General features: G+C 36.5%; 1 protein-coding gene across 1 annotated transcript; it reads left to right on the top strand.

Annotated features, from left to right (window-relative positions):
- The first annotated feature begins 1,617 nt into the window (after window positions 1-1,617).
- On the top strand, window positions 1,618-18,007 carry LOC136811261 (26S proteasome regulatory subunit 6A-B). The gene is made up of 6 exons (XM_067067876.1): window positions 1,618-2,044; window positions 13,646-13,810; window positions 14,775-14,900; window positions 15,292-15,626; window positions 16,291-16,443; window positions 17,404-18,007. The coding sequence occupies exons 1-6, from the start codon at window positions 1,720-1,722 to the stop codon at window positions 17,587-17,589; spliced, it is 1,290 nt and encodes a 429-aa protein (XP_066923977.1). The 5' UTR covers window positions 1,618-1,719; the 3' UTR covers window positions 17,590-18,007.
- Window positions 18,008-19,832: the final 1,825 nt, after the last annotated feature.

Below are 19,832 nucleotides of genomic sequence, written 5' to 3'. Positions count from 1 at the left end.
TATTGCAATATAGTACAAACGTCATAAATGACAACAATAGTAACAGCATCAAAAAAAGGAATGAACTGAATCCAGAACAAAAGATAATTATTTTTACAACTCACACTTTTTAAATTACATTAATTGACATCTTGACATTATAGCCATCATCTTGTTAGATATTTTGATTCAAGAGTTCTTGTATTAGTTTATTGTTCAACTTGGAGAATGTTTGTAAACATAGAATTTTTTTTCATAGCAGTTACTTGGGGGATAAGAATTAGGCAGGGCTGTTGGATTTAGGACCACTCACCACGCACGGTACGGACGTCTCAAGCAGTTACATCAAAATGCCTCGAAAATGTCAATATAAAAATTGCGCAATCAGAGAACGTATGTCTCGCTCATTATAAAAAGGCTGAGACAAACTTTCAATAATTGGATTGTAACATCGAGTTAAGTCTCTTTTGTTAAGTCACCAGGGGGTAAATAAAACAGACCTTGATACATTTATCGTTCGTTTCAACTTGACGATTCGTTTAAAACTCAGCCTCCTAAATATTTGGGGTAGGTAAAATATGTACAAAGAAATTCATACTTTTCCAACCCGGCGAATCTTTAAAAAAGAAAGCGAACAATAAAATATAATTACCCTTTCCAAATAAACCTCTTCGGTGGCGAGCGTAGTCTACTCTGACGTAATTGTAAAATCTATGTGATGGGAGTTTGACATAGTAATGTAATGTTGTTTGGGGAATTACGAAGTTCTCTGGAATTTCGATTGCATTTATTCAGGTTGATTTTTTATGACTTCTAATGGTACTTTTTCTAACGAGTTTGATTACTCTGTTCTCACACTTATGTCTTTTTTTTTCGCGTCCTTTTCCGTGATTACTTTTATTTATATTTTTAAAGACAGGTAGGACCCTGCCGACGCACCGGACTGTCCGGTGTATTTGTCCGGTGGCAAAAAGTATCCTTTCGCTACACCGGACACAGTAAGTCCGGTGTCAGTCCGGTGTTGCATACAGGGAATTTTGGACGCCGGACATTTATGAAACAAAAAATTAAGAAACACCGGACGCACCGGACTGGTCATGTCCGGTGTTTTTGATTGTCCGGTGGGAAAAAAATATCCTTCTCTGACACCGGACATCCGACTTCCTTAAGTCCGGTGTAGAAATTGTCCGGTGGTAAAAAAAATTCTCATTTTACACCGGACTTTTGCGTGTCCGGTGTTCGTTAAGTCCGGTGCGTCGGCAGGGTCCTAGACAGGTAAGAAGGCATATTGATGTAACTGTCAATCAAGATCTCTGTCAATTTCAGATCCTTCAATGCAACCTGCTCTGGGGTAAACAAACGACTCGATCGTTCACCTCTCAGACAAATAAAAACCATTGATACCTTAAAAATGTTCAATTAAAAATATTCAATTTTCACCATAAGAATATAGGCCATTTTCGTGTCCTACCTGGTCCGACTGTCCGACGAGAAAAAAGTCCAAAAATATTTCGAAAAAAAATCCGGTTTCGGTTTCGATTTCACTAGGCTGTGTACCTACATTTTTATTGTTCTCGATCGAGCACAGCCTAGCTTTCAATCTGCAAAATCATCATCTAAAAGCCATGACCCACAACCACCCATAACAAAAAACACCGCGGCCAGCGACTGAACGGAAGACATCGAAAAAGGGAAGCAAACGACTTGCAGACATTTTGTTCTTTATTTTCAATAACTAAAATGACAACATCGTTGGAAGACAAAGAGATCTTTAAGAATGCTGAAGAAGGACTTGATGCTGAGGTGCTGCGTATGTCAAATGATGAACTGTTAAGAAGAACACGTCTTCTTGATAATGAAATCAAAATCATGAGGAATGATATTTTACGAGTCTCCCACGAACAGCAAGCTATGAAAGATAAAATAAAAGAGAATACAGAGAAAATTAAAGTAAATAAAACTTTACCGTACTTGGTATCCAATGTAGTGGAGATTTTAGATGTTGATCCCCAAGATCAAGAGGAAATAGATGGTGCAAATGTAGATTTAGATTCTCAAAGAAAAGGTATAAAAATTGTGCCAACTTATTTGGATCTTTCTTTCTAGATCATGGCGATACAAAAATTGTTATCCAATTCCTGAGATAAGAGGACTTTAGAGCTCCTACAAGACTGTGTCATTGTATATTCTTTTGTCAAATATAAATTATTGATTTTGGTCAACAACATCAATCAATAGAGCAGAATAGGACCCTGGGCCAAAAAAAAAAGTAGTTTTGTTTCCGGAAATGCGGGTGACGAAAAAAAATCTCACCCGGGCGGCCGGAAAATATTTTTTTTTTTCAATTTTCCTAGAAAAACTCTAATTGACGTGTACGAAAAAATAATCCAGGTTCGATGTCTCTTTACTTGAAAAAACGAAATTTTAAGAAGAAGCTGTACTCTAAGGTAATTCTATTCACAACAACATAAAACAGGAAAGTAGAAAACATTTGTGACAGAAGATTTTCTTTTTCAAAACACAAGTGACATACGTAAATCTTTGAATACAATCGTTAAATGGATCGTGCACAACTAATACATATTGTTACTACGAAGAACTAAATAATGTTGAGAAAACGTTTTGCGTTCTTTAGCTTACTTGTCTGAAATATTCAGTTTGAAAAAAAGTTTTCTTTCTTCGATTGCACAAAAAAAAAAGTTTTTTTCTATTTGCGGCCGGGTGAGATATATTTTTTTCTAAAAAAAAGTTCACCCGGCCGATTTCCGGAAACTTTTTTTCTTACTTTTTTTTTTGGCCCTGCCGACGCACCGGACTGTCCGGTGTATTTGTCCGGTGGTAAAAAGTATCCTTTCGCTACACCGGACATAATAAGTCCGGTGTCAGTCCGGTGTTGCATACAGGGAATTTCGGACACCGGACATTTATGAAACAAAAAATTAAGAAACAGTCCGGACGCACCGGACTGGTCATGTCCGGTGTTTTGATTGTCCGGTGGAAAAAATATCCTTCTCCAACACCGGACATACGACTTTCTTAAGTCCGGTGTAGAGATTGTCCGGTGGTAAAAAAAATTCTCATTTTACACCGGACTTTCGCGTGTCCGGTGTTCGTTAAGTCCGGTGCGTCGGCAGGGTCCTAGCAGAATTCAGTGAGCTTTCAAGGAATATGTATCAAATCTTCATGTAATGTTGAAATGTTGTCTAATCCTGCCATAGCAACTATCTGGTCTGCAAGATAGTTACAAAGTAGTAAGTGATTTTTTAAACAGCTTATTCAAAAGTTTTTATGTGGACATGTTCATAAATGGTGAGTAAAATGGAAACATTTGAAAAATGGCAAAAATCAGCAAAAAAGTGGATAATTTTGTAACAAATCAAATTTGAGATTTCAAAATTTGTGAACGGGTGACAATTATTGTTTAGCAGAACTTAGAAGCGGTTTCAGAAAAAAATATGTGTTCAAAGGTCTGCTATTGATAAAAATGTAACAATTGTAACTTTTTTATCAATAAAAAAAATCAATGTTGTTTCCATTGTTCAATTTTCTTCAAATGTTTAGTTTTATCCATTAAAAAATCAATAAAGGGTCATACAGTTAGCCACACTAGCGTCCCGCCAAAATGCGTATCAAAGATTAATGCTGCGAAAGCGCTATATCGTTTACTTGACTCTCAAGCAAAAAAATGCACCGCAAAACTTCTAAAGGGATTCATGAAAAAATAACCCGGCGCTTTTTAATGAAATTAACATTTTCAAAAACTTTGAGAAATTGCCTAAAATTTGAGCCATAGATGAAAAAATTTGAGCCAAGCCAACCTTGAAAACTAATTTGAAGATCAACTTACCAAGAAAAAGATCTACGGGGGAGGCGGAACCCACCTAGATCCGCGCACTGCCGGATATGCTATCTCCCGGAAATTTTGCCGGACCTCAAACAATGACCCATTTACATGTGCGTAATTGTTTTTACTTTAGCGTATAAACAAGGCCTTAAAAATCGAAGCGCTGTCTCGGGAATTGAATGACAAATTTTGGTTGGTTGATTTTGGCTGCTGCACGTTTTATTTTGTTTCCAACTTTCAAGTTTTAATTAATATTGTCTTGCGAACTTGATTCAGGTAACTCTCATCCTTGTTGTTGAACAGGGGGGGTCATGCAGTTATTATATAAACACTATGACAATTACTACCGTGGTGGTATATAAACCAAAATTTGGGAAAACAGTTACTCCACCAGTGGACTAACTGCAACATGGGTGGTGCCTAAGCCCAAAATTGTCGATTTTGGGAAAATATGGTGTATTAAGTGAGCACATTTTTCAATTTTTCACTTAAAATTTTAGGTTTTCAAAAATTCCAGAAGCAAAAAAATTCAAATCATTTTTTTCAAAAGTCAAAAAAATCACAAAATTTTTTCTTCAATCAAGGCATGAAAGATATTTTAACAAACTTGGAAAATGGTTGAGATATTTAACTTTTGAATGGTCGTTAATAAGACGTACCCAGTAAAATGGTATCAAAAATGAGGAATTCAGTGAAAAAATTGCCAAATTTGGCATTTTTGGGGTGGTATACACCAATTTTGAGGGTAAAATCAGTTAGTACACTATGGAATAACTGCAAGGGTGGTGGTGTCTGAAGAAAATGTCCAAAATTGCAGTTACTCCACATAGTGTCAAGGAGTAACTGCAAGACCCCCCCGATGTTGTTTTTTCTGAAAGCTAGATTTCCTAGTGTGACTAACTGTCATAGCGTAACAGGGTCTACGGCTAAGAAAAAGATGAAATAGTAACAGTATCAGCAACTAGCAAATTGCAAATAGCATGTCAATCTCACCAAAAAAGGCCCTGTTTAAGGGAAATATTAAATGACCTTTAGAAATATGTCTTTAATTTCCAAAAACGTTTCATTTGGGTAAAAATGTAACACCACAAACTTGTTTAGTACTGTAACTTGGTCTAATGTCGACATCCCTCCTCTAATTTTGACATCCTTCTTTAGAGATAGGAATAATAGGAAGGTCGAAATCACTGATGGACTCCTCAACTGATTGCTTAGCAAAAAAGATAAGTTTCAATCAGCGATTCCGACCTTTCTATCATTCATATCTCTAAAAAAGGATGTCAAAATTAGAAGAGTAATGTCGACATTAGACCAAGTTACGGTACCGAACAAGGTGCGGACTTGTTAAAAGGCCATTAAAGAAATTTAAATGGTGACAAGAATGCTATTTCTTTAACCTAAATTAACCCTAAGACCAATATCATATTTTTTGCATTGTCATGCTTCCTTTGTCAATTTTAAAATGGTAAATCTGTAACAAACAGGGTCTATACTTCAAGTTTAGACTCATGTTTGTTTGTACTCATGAACTACTGTTACATTTTAATCAAATTGAGACTCTTTTACTTACTTTTTGATACTTTTTGAAGGCTTCTTTGTTCGTCTCAACAATCATCCAATTTGAGAAATCCGACGATGGACCATGACTTTGATGCTATTTGAATCAGCTCTCCTAAGAGGAAAGGCCTTCTATATACGTTTTCAGATTTCATCTTTGATGTGTTTCAGCAAATTCTCTGCTCACTCAACCCGTGGGGTCCGGTGTTTGACCATTTCAACAATTGAATTCGAGTCAGCCATCCTGTAAGGGAGATAGGCAGGGAGCAGTGGCTGGTCGGGAACATCTTGGAGAAATTGATCAAGTTGTTTTTTGAAGGAATTTTTGGAACATTTGGTCATGTCACGTATTTTTCTTGGTAACACATTGAATAATTTTGGACCGGTGTCTGAAAGGCAGCTCTTCCAAATGTTCTTGTTCGTTATTCACTGGTTTGAGGTCGCATTTTCTTCCCAGGCGTTGGTTTGTATATGAATAAATACCGCCTTCCCTTTCACCATAGTTAAAATTGGGCACCAGTTGTTCGATTATACACCATGTATATATAATTTGGTATCTTTCGCGTCTTCTCTCGAGACTGTACATATTGAGGTGTTTGAGCTTCTCCCAATAATTCAAATTGGGTGGAAGTTGGATCCCTTTTATAAAGGATTTTTGCAGATACTCCAGTTCTTGCATCAGGGATCGCTTTGTAGGAGACCATAGCCATAGTATCCTCCAGGGTTTGTTCCCCCCACCAAATTCTTGATTTTTTTTAATCTCCCCCCTCTTTTTTTTCCCCCTATGACTTTTCGGTTTTTTAGTTTCCCCCCTCTTTTTTGCTTTCCCCCCAGAAAATTCTGAAAATATCAGTTCCCCCCATATACCGATATAAATTTCTCAAATTTCAACCTGACACAAACATAAAATTTTGCTACAAAAGGAATACGAGACAAAATAGAACGAAAATTGGTTAATTTTTCAATCATGATCTAATCACATGATATCATGTGGACTAACCTTGGTTGCTGAGATAAAGTTGAAGTGACTTCACACTTCCCCCCACCAAATTTGCCAACTATCGATGTTTTCCCCCCTCTTTTTTTCCCCTCTTTACTATTCAAATTTTCATTTCCCCCCCTCACCCATTCAAAATTGGAAAATTGGTTTCCCCCCCTTTATAAAGGGGGGGGGAGGACACTATGATAGCTGGGAGCAGTATTCCAGATGTTGAAGTAACAATGTCCAAAGAGTAATCATTACTGATTTATCTCTGGACTTGAAGGTTCTGTATATCCAGGCACTTATACCCTTGACTCTGTCAGTGATCGTTTGAATGTGCATTTCATATGACAGGTTGTTTGAGAGTAGGATACCCAGGTCTTTCACTGCACTTTTTATTTCGATTGGCTGCTGTACATCTGATTTGTAGACTGAGTGTACTTTCAGTTGTTCATTATTTCCATATGCAATGTGTTCAAACTTTTTTCCATTGAGCTCCATATTGTTGATGGATGTCCAGTCATAGACAATGTCTAGATCATCTTGAAGCAGACTCACAGCTGCAGCGCAAGATATTGCCTTCATAAGTCTTGTGTCTTCAGCAAAAGATGAGAGGATGGAATGTTTAATCTTTTTGTTGATGTCACTAATCATTACCAGAAACAAGAGGGGGCCCAGAACTGAGCCTTGTGGAACTCCGCTCGTAACTTTCGCTTCATCTGACAGGAACGTGTTTATGGAAATTTTTTGGTATCTCTCAGTAAGGAAGGATTGTATCTAGTTCAATAGTTGTCCTTTGATTCCATTGATTTTTAGCTTGTAGATTACATCAACACTTTCATTGTTTTGTAGGTGAGATATCAGTCTTTCTACATGAGCCAATAGTTGACTCAAGCAAGATCGCCCTGGTCTGAAACCGTGTTGTGTTGGATTGTATAGGTTGTTTTCTTCAAGGTGGGTTTGCAATTTCCCTCTGATTATTTTCTCAAATATTTAAAACGTCCAGAAGCTGTTTATTGCAATTTCGTGTTGGGGTTGAAGTATATTCAATGAAAAAAAATATATAAAAGCACAATTCCAACCTATTTTGTTCAATAAACCACAAAAGAAAAATGATTTTACTTGGATTTTGTATGGTTCAAGGGCTCTTAAAAGTATCAATTTCAAGGATTTAAAATGTTACTTATTTATCAATGAGCAGCCATTGGTGCATGAAACTAATAATTATTATAGGAGTATATTTCGCAGGTCTATTGACCTCTATGAAACAATCTAATTCAAATTCACAGTTCATCAATAACGGTCTTTTTACATATTTTCTTAAAGTAGAGCTTAGCCCAAGGGCTACCTCTCACTTTCCATACACAGCATTCATCCTTCTCATTCTTCGTTTTCTCTTTAGCTTTTTCATGCCATTCTCAGTGAGGCTGGAACTTTGATTTTTGAGGATTACGATTTTACCAGTTTTTTAGCGATTTTTGCCTCGCTAGCCCAAATCTCGCAACCTCTTTACCTTAAGGAAGATCGAAATTAGAGTTTTTCAGCGTTCCGCAGAAATTTTTTCATCTTCACAGGATCGATTCTCAACAACAAAATACATCTTTTGGTCTTTGGGTTTCTTTCTGACGTTTTTTCTTCAAAGAATATCGATCACTTTCCTTTTCCCCTTGAGCACGCAAGAAAAAAATGACTAAAAAAAATGACTAGCTCGTTTTCGTGCGGGCGAATAAAGATGAGGCGGCAATCTTGCACTGAGGGTGCTACTTAGTTTCCGTCCTATTTTGCGTCCACGATGGTTCAAACACGGGGGTAGTCTAAATGATAAACTATGTCGTTCTGTAAGTGTTTATTTTCTGAGAGATAAAAATAGTATATTTGAATATTATTAACTTATTTATTAAAGTATTTTTGAGTGCAAATTTAAATATACGGTTAAATAAAAAACGAATGATAACAGTTTATTCCTCAAACCCCCAGGAAAAGTTTTTTTGCTGACTTAACTATTTTACAAATCTCGGAAAAGAACTCCCATAGGAATTCCGATACCTAACCCGATTGGTTAATTTCGGAACGGCTTCAAGAAAGTCATAATGGCAGATAATTTTAAAAGTTTCTGAGGGAATGTGTGTAATTTATCGATGTTGATGGCTTGTTGATTCTTTAAAGAAAAAAGATAACAGGTATAGCTTTTTCTAATTCTGGAATATCGAGGTTCCAGCTACACTGATTCTTTAATGGTTTCACGTTCTTTCTTGGAGAAGTCATCTGTTACACTGAAATTATCTTCGTTTAGTTTATGGACTGAGGCCATAATTCTTTTCTTGTCTTCTTCATTGGCCAACGTTACTTTCAATGGCCGCCATCTTTTCGTCTTGAACATATCATCCTTTCGAGCACCGATTCGTTCTGCAGTGACAACATTTATCTTTAATCCCATACGATTTCCTACAACTTCCTCCACGTAATCTTTGTCACCGGCCCGCTGTTCCTCTTTGTTCTCATCTTTATTTTCATCTTTATTTTCACCTAAATGATGGACAATGATGTTACATCTAGTTAAGTTCTTCCAGCGATCTTCTTCTCTTTCTTCTTTTTCATTTTTGATGAATTTCTTGATGATAACCTCCTGTTTCTTCACCTCTTCCTTTCTGATATCTGCATATGTTGCCCGTTTTGGTTCTTTAGCGACATCTTCTTTGTTCATAGCTATAAGTTCCTCCATTTTCTTCTCTAGATTATGCAATCTAGTGTTGAAAACAGATTCAAATATTTGCTGACCTCCATCTTGACATTCTGCTTCCGTTATTGTTTGCGTTATTTGGTTACTTCTGACTCTTTGCTTACTTGTTTTGTTTTTTTCCAAAAGTATTGGCGTGACTGTACCACATTTTTTACATTCGAAGCGTCGGCTTTTGTATTGCAGACAAAGCTGAATTTGGTATGCGGGAAGCTCTGAACAAGCATAATGAACGAATCTCTGGCATTTCCTACATTGTAACATGTCATTATCCTTTATTATTTCATTTGTGAAGCATTTATTGGCGGTACAGGATCCATATTTTTCAGCATTTTCAGTGGATTTTTCATCGATTGTTGCCATTCTTTTTCATTCATTCGCAAGAGGTCCGTGTAGAGGTCTAATGTAGGTCCGTGAGAGGTCTATAATGTAGGTCTAATGTAGGTCCGTGTGATGTGTAACATTTTCACATCTTTAAAATACATATTTCATGAGTTATGGCCATTTTTATCATTTTATTTATTTCTTACTTGTTACTTTTTTATCATTTCACTGACCCTGAAACAAACCTCCATAGCTACATAGCTTAACCACTGCAGCAGTGAGGACCTCTGAAATTTTGTTACATTTTTATCATAAAGTAAAATTGTAACAGTCATTTCAAATGTTTCCAAAAGGCCAATATTTACTCATCATTTATGAACATGTCCATGTATAAACATTTTGAAGACCAGATAGTTGCTACGATGGAATTAGACAACGTACCGTGAAGTCAGGTAGCTTGCATCAGTGGAGGCTAACATGCATACCCCTCCAATGACTGACCAATCAAAGCATCAAAATTTCAAAACAAATGAACTACACAGCTCCGCTCGCAGCTCTACTCTACTTGATTTAACTTTGTATTTTAAGGACCAGCCAGGTCATTCATTTGAGGGCTATGCATGTTAGCCTCCACTGATGCAAGTTAACCTACTGATATTACACAAAGTTACAATCTATTTAAAACAGCTGTATACTGAAAAGTCAGCCCAAAAAGCTTTTAGAATTGTTAAGCCGGCCAAAGAACAAATATATAAGAAATATAAGTGGACCCTTTCCAACTCCCTAAACTGGCTAAATCTTCATGATGTACTGACCTTGCAAATGTAGGAATGGCGATCACAACAGTTAGCCTAACTTGTAAGGTCTGTTCACATAATACATATGTTACTCTAAATAAAACCTTGAATTTCGGAAAACTCAGCAGTCTGTGTGGCCTAGTGGTATAGACTACATGTTTCGTAATCAGAAACATGTATGTTCGAACAGTAATCTATACTTTCTCGACCTCAACCTCAACCCTGACGCTATCTGTCACTGTGTGCGGTCCTTGGATTTCACGATATGGCCATTCTTTTTTTCAAATGCATTATCTCTGTTTTTATGACTAGGGAGATTAGAGCACATTCCCCAAACCAAATAGGAAATAGTTTAATATGATCTCTGTTATATTTTAAAATCAAATTTTTCTGTAAAACAATGTAATGTGCGATTGATAATACATAGGTTTTGAATTAAACTACCCATGCCAAAAAAGACTCAAGAAGTAAAAACACATTATAAGATGTCGATAGATGTTTTTATTTCTCTTTTTATTTCATTCAAAAAAAGTTTTTCTATCTTTAAATTCAATAAAAGAAATAAGGTTATACAATGGCCTTATCATTTTATGTTTTTGGCTGATAAAGGGCCCATACAGTATGCCAAAAATGGAAAAATGAGCTAAAATTGCTTGTAGCACAGCAACTTTCTGTTTTGGTTACCTAATTCCATTAATTTTCTCGCCCCTTTTATTTTCGCACAGAATACGTGCGCAAAAATAAAAGGGGCACAAAATAGGCCTATTTTCGTCCACTTGGCCGCGCGAAGATTAAAGGGTGCGCGAACTAGTAATCGTTCTGAACGTGTAGAAATCTCATCTTAGGACTCTTTTAATAAAATGGGATCTCGATTCATGGTAAATATGCCTCAGGGATGTAAAATCTAGCTTGAATACACACTAAAAGTGAGTAAAACTCACTTAAAATGGTAAAAAACACTCAGAAAATATCCCAGAAATTGCAAGATGCGAGAAAATTAAAGGATGCACAAATATTCTATTTTACGAGCTGCGCGAAAATTAAAGGCACAAAAATTAGAGGCGCGAAAATAAAAGGCGCGCGAAAATTAAGGGAACTAAGGTACTTGATTTTTTTGTGCAAATTACACGGAATCAAAGCAAAAGCTACAAAAAAATCTAATTCGAAATCCGTGTCTTGAAGTAATGAAGGATGGAATTAGATAAAAATCCATGTTATTTATGATACCAGCCTTATGTTCTTAATAAAACAAATAAAGGAATGTCTGAGATGGTTTTGAGAATTTATGTAAATGTAAGACTAAAAATCTTAGAATTGAGATTAAAGCCAATTGGTTGAGGTCGAAAATGACTATAGTTGTGGTTTCAGACTGAAAATCTTAGATTGAGATTTTTAAAGCCAAGGTTGAACTTGGAATATACAATACAATTCTAAATTATAATGATAAATATAGTGACAATTTTTTACAATACAATAGTTTAAGTTAATTGTTCTAAAAATGTTCAATAAGTTTGGTTCTGAAGAGATCCTCTTTTGTAGTCTTTCTCAAATCAGTTAGTAATTTGTTCCACCTTTTTGTGGCTGTCCGGATAAGTGAGTTTGCATAAGCAAAAATTCTGCCAAATGTTTGCTTTAATTTAGTATTATCTCTGGAATGACTTGGTAGCATACCCAGGGCCGGCGAATCGGTTTTAAAAGTGAGGGGGCTAAATGATATAGTGACTAAGGAGGCCCCACCATGGTTGGGGCTGACGGGCCGAAAAATTTTTGAAATTATAGTACACTACATTGGCCTAGAAGTGGTCTAAATTTAATTTTTGTGCAGTTATTGGTATGAAAAAATTAAAAAAGTTTGGCGTTTTTTTATACTAATAATCACCAATAAGAATATACTACTACATAATAACAAAATGAAACCTTTAAGTAAATAAAGCGGACTTTTACATCTTCAAAATTCATAAGTAAAAGTAGATTGATAGTATGCTTTAACAGTAAGTATACAGTAATAAAAATTAAAAATTTCCAAAGTAATTAAAGCAATGCTCTCGAGTCGGCACATACTCTCTACCAACTTCATCTAAATCAAGTTTATCCGTTAGATTTTTATATGGATATGGAGCAAAGAAAGATTGTTAAACCGTTTTGGCTTCATTGTTGAACGTAGCCAAGTCTTTTTTCTCACCCTCTCTTTCTCTCTCTCGCTCTTTTTTTTTTGCAAAAAAGTGGGGGGGCTACAGCCCCCCCTAGCCCCCCCGGTTTCGCCGGCCCTGATACCGAGAGGATAGCAATTTTCTTGTGCAGAAATTTATGTAGCATGGCAAGGCTTGAGATTTTATGCAGGTTGTGCAATTAAAATCCTTTCAATCATTGTTGAAGGACCATTCGTTGTTGATGAAACGAGCTGCTTTACGCTGTACCATTTCCAGATCAGCGTATAGACCTGCATCTGAGGGTCCTGTAGGGTTTCAAACACTGGAGGCATACATGACAATTGGTAAAATAAAATACAAGACTTTCTTTGAGGTCAAGACCGCTCTTACACAAAGATTTGAAAAGCTCCTAAGGGGCCTACAGTTGAACTCTTGGATGGGAAAGCAACTTATATCTCATCTGAAACCTGTGACCTGTATATGAGTCAGGTAGAAACTAAATTTATCAGAAATTCCATACAAATGCTGTGCTGCAAATAACGACTGTTGATCGGTAATTACCGGACACTTTTTGGTCATTCCCTAAAACCCCTGTCAGGGGCCTTAGAGTGCCCCCAGAACCCCACTCCATTTTTTCTTGCTATACTCGAAAAATCCGGCCAAGTCACAATTCCTTATTTGCAGCAAAATTGAATGTTTCGATTGGGTAAGAAAGAATTGATTTGAACGTTGTAGCCTTTGATAATAAAAAACAACAGTAGAAATAAAGCAAACATACTTTGAAGAAAGATACCAATAGACCTTATCATAAATTACATTACGAACATCACTTGCCTCGTTTCGAAATTATTGCCATGGTGATTAACGCCTAGCGGATTTTATTTACTTTCTATTCATAAAAATATCATTTAATGTCTCAAGGGACATAATCACCATGGTAATTGTTTGAATACGAGGCAAGTGATGGTTGGGATGTAATATATGAAAAGGTCTATTCCGACACTTAATATGGCCCGTGATAATAATGGAAAAATAACATATTGTTTGGGTTATTTTAAAATTAATAACCCTTCCTTCGCTCACTACATTGAGACCAATTCGAAATATTTTCAATGAACATTCGGGTGATCTACCTTCATACCACCATGTTATTTCTAGTACTTCCCTTTCAATAAAAAAAATCCTGAACCCAGTACTAAAATTACGTCAGTTACCTAAAGGTATGCCAAAACATTTTTCAAAATTTTCTGACAATATCATCATTTTTTTTTCTAGGTAAGTGTGCAGTAGTGAAGACTTCTACAAGACAAACCTACTTTCTACCGGTTATTGGTCTAGTTGATGCGGAAAACCTGAAACCTGGCGATCTGGTTGGTGTTAATAAAGATTCATATTTGATCTTGGAAACATTACCCTCAGAATATGATGCTCGTGTCAAAGGTAGGCAAACCACTCATTCTCTTATAGTCAATTCTTATTATTTTCCAGTTTTGGACGTGTTAAAAGAATCTTTATCGCCCGTTATGAGGCATTGACTCGTGTAAACTTGAGCTGTGTACCCAACACCATGAGAACTCTTTAGAAAAGTAAAATCTAACCTTAAAATCCTATTTGTATGGAAAATTTGAAAAGTATCACCCCATATTTTAAGTTAAAATGTATTTTAAAAACTCCATAAAATTTAGGATATTCCCTATACCTCGAGACGTCAAAAACTATCAAAATTCTTTTGTGGGTCAACACATTGCATGCATTCCCCCTGAGCTTAGGGGGCTAAACCATTTTTGCTTGATTGAGCGCTGTATTATTTTCTGGGGGCTAGCTGGCTAGGGAGTTGAGTGTCGAGTAATGGAACTGGAGACAGAGCTGATATAACAGTAATGCAAGCTAAATTTCTTCGATATTTTGCTTTGTGAGGAAGGGGGTTACATTTTTAAAATTTCGCCGGGGGCTATGTTCCTTAGCCCCCCCCCCCCCCTCCTGAAAAATGCTGGGAGTTGGACCCCTCTGCATTCTATGCACCAGTGGTTTAGTAATAGAAATCCTAAAAGAATCAGCTCATTTAAAAATCACTGCATCATATCATGATTACTAGGGCATTACAAATGGCCTCTGGCCATTAATTTATTAGAGAATCATTATTAGTCTCAAATTCCTATTCTTTTCAACACCACAGTGAAATGACGTTTATATTAGGTGAACTGATTCTATGAGTTTCCATCCATTCATCTCTTTATCTTAATATGCTCCTTCTCTTCTTTCTATCCAACACACTTTCCTTACAAATGACCCCCTTAGTCATTGAACCTTTTAAAAATTTATATATGGTAAATCATTGGTTGTTCAGAGAACACTTTTTTTGTAAATAAACTCTTTACCAGCGTCCGAATTTTTTCTTTTTCAGCTATGGAGGTTGATGAGAGGCCGACTGAACAATACAGTGACATCGGTGGGCTAGATACACAAATTCAAGAACTGATCGAAGCTATCGTCCTCCCAATGACGCATCAAGAACGATTCGAACGTCTAGGTATTTATTCTGTTTAAAATGTTCTCATGGTAATCATACTATTCTTTTATTGTTTGAAAAAAATTGTATAATTTGAACGAACACCCTGTTCAATATGAACACCCTGTTCAATACGAACACCCTGTTCAATATGGACACATCTTCTCAAAGTCTCCTCAGAAAATTTTGAGATCGTACCTTATCCGGTATATTGTTGTAGAGATTTATTATTGTCTGGATAGCAACTTAAAAACCAAAACTTGTGTCCGCATCTGGTTCAAATTGACAAGGGAAATTTTAGTCAGGGGAAATTATGTACACTTAACATTATGTTCAATGAAAATGTATTGTTTAATTTCTGCATCAAATATTTATCTTAGAAAAAAATCTGTCTATGTTCTGTTCAATTCAGGTGTTGCACCACCCAAAGGTGTTCTTCTGTTTGGCCCGCCTGGTACCGGAAAAACTCTACTAGCAAGGGCGTGTGCCGCCCAAACAAAAGCTACGTTCTTGAAATTGGCTGGTCCACAACTTGTACAAATGTTTATCGGAGATGGTGCGAAATTGGTGAGAGATGCATTCGCACTTGCCAAAGAGAAGCTTCCAGCTATCATCTTTATTGACGAATTGGATGCTATCGGTACAAAACGTTTCGACAGCGAGAAAGCTGGCGACCGTGAAGTTCAACGTACTATGTTGGAGCTGTTGAATCAATTAGATGGGTTCAGCTCTACATCACAAATTAAAGTAAGATGATTTTTGCGTTTTTTTTTTTATTTATAAGACAGAAAGGGAAAAGTGTCAATCACCCAAGTTTGGGTAGTTTTGGGTGATAAAATGGTAAAATACGCTGCACCTTTTCGCATTCATTAGTGTTTTAGATATAAGCACTGCGGTATATATCCCCCAAACGTAAGGGACCCCCAATAGTAGGTTTTGTTTGATTCAAATGACAATTGAAACCTGTAGATGAGTCGAAATGGGGCGATTTTTGATTACTTTGGTTGGTTAGTATTTCTTCTTTAAGAAAAACATGTTTTTGGTTGTCTGAAACATTTTGGAAGTAGCCTAATCTTCTATATGAAAAATTGTTCATCTAAATCTGCCAAAAATTGCATAGAACTCTCTTTAACTCCTTAGACGTCGAAATTAAGTTATGAAGAAGGAGTATAGGAAGCTTTCTATAATTCCTAAGAACATATCCCAAAATCCAGGTGAGAATTTGAATGAGCATTCTCGGGCCCATAAATTGACATTAAAAAACTAAAAATTCTCAAGATGGGTAGTAGATAAAAGCTGTGGAATTCTTTTGCTGCCGACATGACATAGTTTGCAACGGAAAATTACATTTATATACAAATTATTTTTTCTGAATCAGCATTTATGGCAAAAATTTTGAAAAATATTTCAGGTTATCGCAGCAACCAATCGTGTGGACATCTTGGATCCAGCTTTACTTCGATCCGGACGTTTAGATAGAAAGATCGAATTCCCCAATCCTACGGAGGAAGCACGTGCTCGTATTTTGCAAATCCATTCCAGAAAAATGAATTTCAGCTCTAACGTATGTACTTTTGAACTCTGATACACCTTTATCGACGCGGTCCGCTTTTCAGGGGACTGGTAATGAATTTACAAGGAAATTTTTTCTCGTTAAAACCTTCTTAATGAGAGAATTTCCCTGAGATTCTGGAGTTGCAGGACGTGGATTGCTTAGCATTCGAAAAGTTCAATCTAAATGACGGGAGTATCTGGTTTCTTTAAGCGGGTTCTTACATGGTTCTTACGTCAGAATTTCATTGTTTTGATATCTTTCTGTTTAAGGGCTTTGACCATAGTCGAAAAATTGATTTTAGTATTTGAACATAAAAGTTATGTTTAGGTTCTTTAACACTTTTAACAAAGAATTGCCTTTACAAATTGCTTTTAAATCAAATCCCTTAAGAGTAATTAAGAATTTAATTGCAAAAATGACGCTGTGAACTTTAAAAAGACGTTAATAATATGTTGCATTGCCTTCTTTTATAAAAAAGTGCTAAAAGTTTTAATGGGTAATTAACCTTTTTGTTTTGAAGTTTTATTAAACTGTCCGCGAAGAATTGAACTGTTTCAAATTTTTCGGAAAATTTTTCTAAATTAATGCATCAGAAGTTATGGCTGTTTTTCTATGAAAAAATATACACCATCTACCGCAAAAAAAAATTCAAAAAGTTTTTTCTTCGCCGAAAATGCTCTTCATAGTTGAAATACTCTTCTTCGCAAAAGTCTTCATTTTCTTCTTCGTCTAATTTTTTCATTGCGATTCTTAAATTTTCAGACTCAAGGATAAATTGGCCTAAAAGAAAATGTATAACATGCCACAGTTTTGTATGCTACATTAAGTAGAAATTTATATTTTGTACGTGGCAAATATTAAAAATTCACTATGGTCAGAGCCCTTAATTTAACATGAGTATCTAGACTTGACAAACGGTAGAGAATACGTGAATTGATATCCTTTAACTTAATCTCTTAATCTCTTCAGGTCAATTTCGAAGAGTTGGCGCGTTGTACGGAAGATTTTAACGGAGCACAACTGAAAGCTGTATGTGTGGAAGCCGGTATGATTGCGTTGAGAAGGGAAGCTACAGAACTTCAACATGAAGATTATATGGACGGTATCATGGAGGTCCAATCCAAAAAGAAAAACAATCTTCAATATTACGCTTAAAACGTTTTTCCATTCATTATAATAAAGATTGTTCCATTTTTGCTAACGGTGGCATTTTGAATTAGGCGTAAATTCGTAAATTCAAAAATATAAGTTTCAATAGTAGTTCTGAATTTTCACGATTCTGGCTTAGCTTACCGGAGGTTTGAATAAATTTTTGAATAAAGAAATTTGACAAGTTTTTGGACGGATTTGGTGCGACTTTTACCAACAGAACATATATGAGAAGAACATTTAAGGGCATGTTTCCCTAGATCATTCGGTACTTGAAAGTAGAAAATCTAGTTTCATTGAATTAGTATTTTTTTTGGTTAACTCGTGTTTTTTATCAGTAGCTTAACATTATTTACAGAAACAATTTCGACGTCAAATATGCGGCATCAGTTTTTGAATTGAAAAGAAAATTGAAAACATACAACTCTATTTGTTATCTTTTAAATTTTGTTTCAGCTTCATCCGAATCGCAGGAACTCTACAAAATTCGCTGGTACAATAATAGTTGAAATATATAGATATTTATGTACACTCTAAAATTCGCGCCAGAATTGCGATTTTAGTATAAATTCATTTTTATTTCATTCGTTTTATTTCGATTTCGGAGTGGTTCCAGGCTATATTCACAGCCTTGTTGGACAAATTTTGAGCATTCATAAATCCCGAGATCCCAATAAGGTCTTCAAAGTCTCATTTTAAAACTTTGCGTTGGTGTATTAAAACTTTGCAAAGAAATTCCCTCTGCAATGAATATTTTATCCATGATTGTACTGTAGGAGCTCGAAGCACGAATCCATTAGTGGATACCAGCAGCCTAGCGACAATTTGTCTGAAATCTTTGCCCTAATTAGGCTACGCCATATCTTCCTTCGTTTCGAGTGTAAAACTCCTACTTAACTTTTTAAGAGTAAGGCCTCTAAAAGCCTGGGCTTTCTATTATGTGTAAACTATCTTTGCCCTTTTTTCAATAGACCTTCTCATAAATTACCTCATTAGCATCGTGTACCTGGTTTTCACAATACTGATTTGGTTATTCCCAGAGGAGTTTATAATGTTAATGCGGTGGTATTAAGGTGGTAGCAAACCAATACCGTAGTCTGGGTTTCAAAATCTTGTCTGTGAAATGTCTGTTTGGAATATATGTGCACCCTCGCGAGCCCAGGGCCGATAAACGATTCTACGACTTAAAGAGGCCAGTACCGTATAATTGGAGGAATCGTTTAGGGCCCTGGTACTTTAGAAGAGAAAATATCAAGAATCTTGATATTTTTCGACCTTTGGACTCTATCAGGGGGGATCGGGTTCAATAATCCGAAATGATAAGCCGTCGTCGAACATAGAGGTCGTCGTCGCCGCGCATAGAGGCCGTGGTCGGACATAGAGGTCGTCGCCGGACATAGAGGTCGTGGCCGGACATAGAAGTCGTCGTCGTTCATAGAGGTCTCAGCCCAATTTTTTTCGGTCTTTATTTTATAAGTTCTGGTCTGGAAATTTGACAACACAGTCTTCAAAATAACACCTTATCGTATTTGTGTATAGCAAAGTCACGGCAGAACGTCGTCTTCTTCGATAACATAGAGGTCTTGGCCGGACATAGAGGTCGTCGTCGAACATAGAGGTCTTGGCTGGACATAGAGGTCGTCGTCGAACATAGAGGTCTTGGCCGGACATAGAGGTCTTGGCCGGACATAGAGGTCTTGGCCGGACATAGAGGTCGTCGTCGAACATAGAGGTCTTGGCCGGACATAGAGGTCTTGGCCGGACATAGAGGTCGTCGTCGAACATAGAGGTCTTGGCCGGACATAGAGGTCGTCGTCGAACATAGAGGTCTTGGCCGGACATAGAAGTCGCCGTCGAACAACGGGATCATTAGCCTGGAGGTCACTTAGAGCTTTTTGATAGACTGGATGACGCAGATAAGTGGCCATTCTGATTTTTATTCTGCCCAGCCAGACTCTAAAGTCGTCTGGAAGATTTCAGATGTTTTGGAAATTAATCAATGATCAATGAATGGGGTGATGATTTTTTTTCTCAATATAAGTCATTGTAGGCATTTCTGTTGGTTCTTCGCTTCGTTTTTAGTCAAGCAAGCTCGACGCTCGCTAATGCTTCTTACTCGATGTCTTGAAATTGCCATCGAGCGCGAAGTAAGAAGCAAGCGAGCGTCGAGCTTGCTTGGCTACTTCGTTTTCAACTCTAAAAAGTTTTTTTGTTATTTTGAAATTTTGGTCAAAATGGCGTTTGCGTCA

This window comes from Clytia hemisphaerica, unplaced genomic scaffold (genome assembly GCF_902728285.1).
Source record: "Clytia hemisphaerica strain Z4C2 unplaced genomic scaffold, Clytia hemisphaerica genome assembly, whole genome shotgun sequence".
NCBI classification, from domain to species: domain Eukaryota; kingdom Metazoa; phylum Cnidaria; class Hydrozoa; order Leptothecata; family Clytiidae; genus Clytia; species Clytia hemisphaerica.
Note: the sequence above shows the minus strand (reverse complement) of the source record. Positions and strands in the feature narration are given on the sequence as shown.

Coding starts and splice junctions, on each gene's coding strand:
- LOC136811261 (XM_067067876.1), top strand. CDS start 1,720: ATGACAACATCGTTGGAAGACAAAGAGATCTTTAAGAATGCTGAAGAA. Junction 15,627..16,290: donor GCTCTACATCACAAATTAAA/GTAAGATGATTT, acceptor AAAATATTTCAG/GTTATCGCAGCAACCAATCG. Junction 16,444..17,403: donor AAATGAATTTCAGCTCTAAC/GTATGTACTTTT, acceptor TAATCTCTTCAG/GTCAATTTCGAAGAGTTGGC.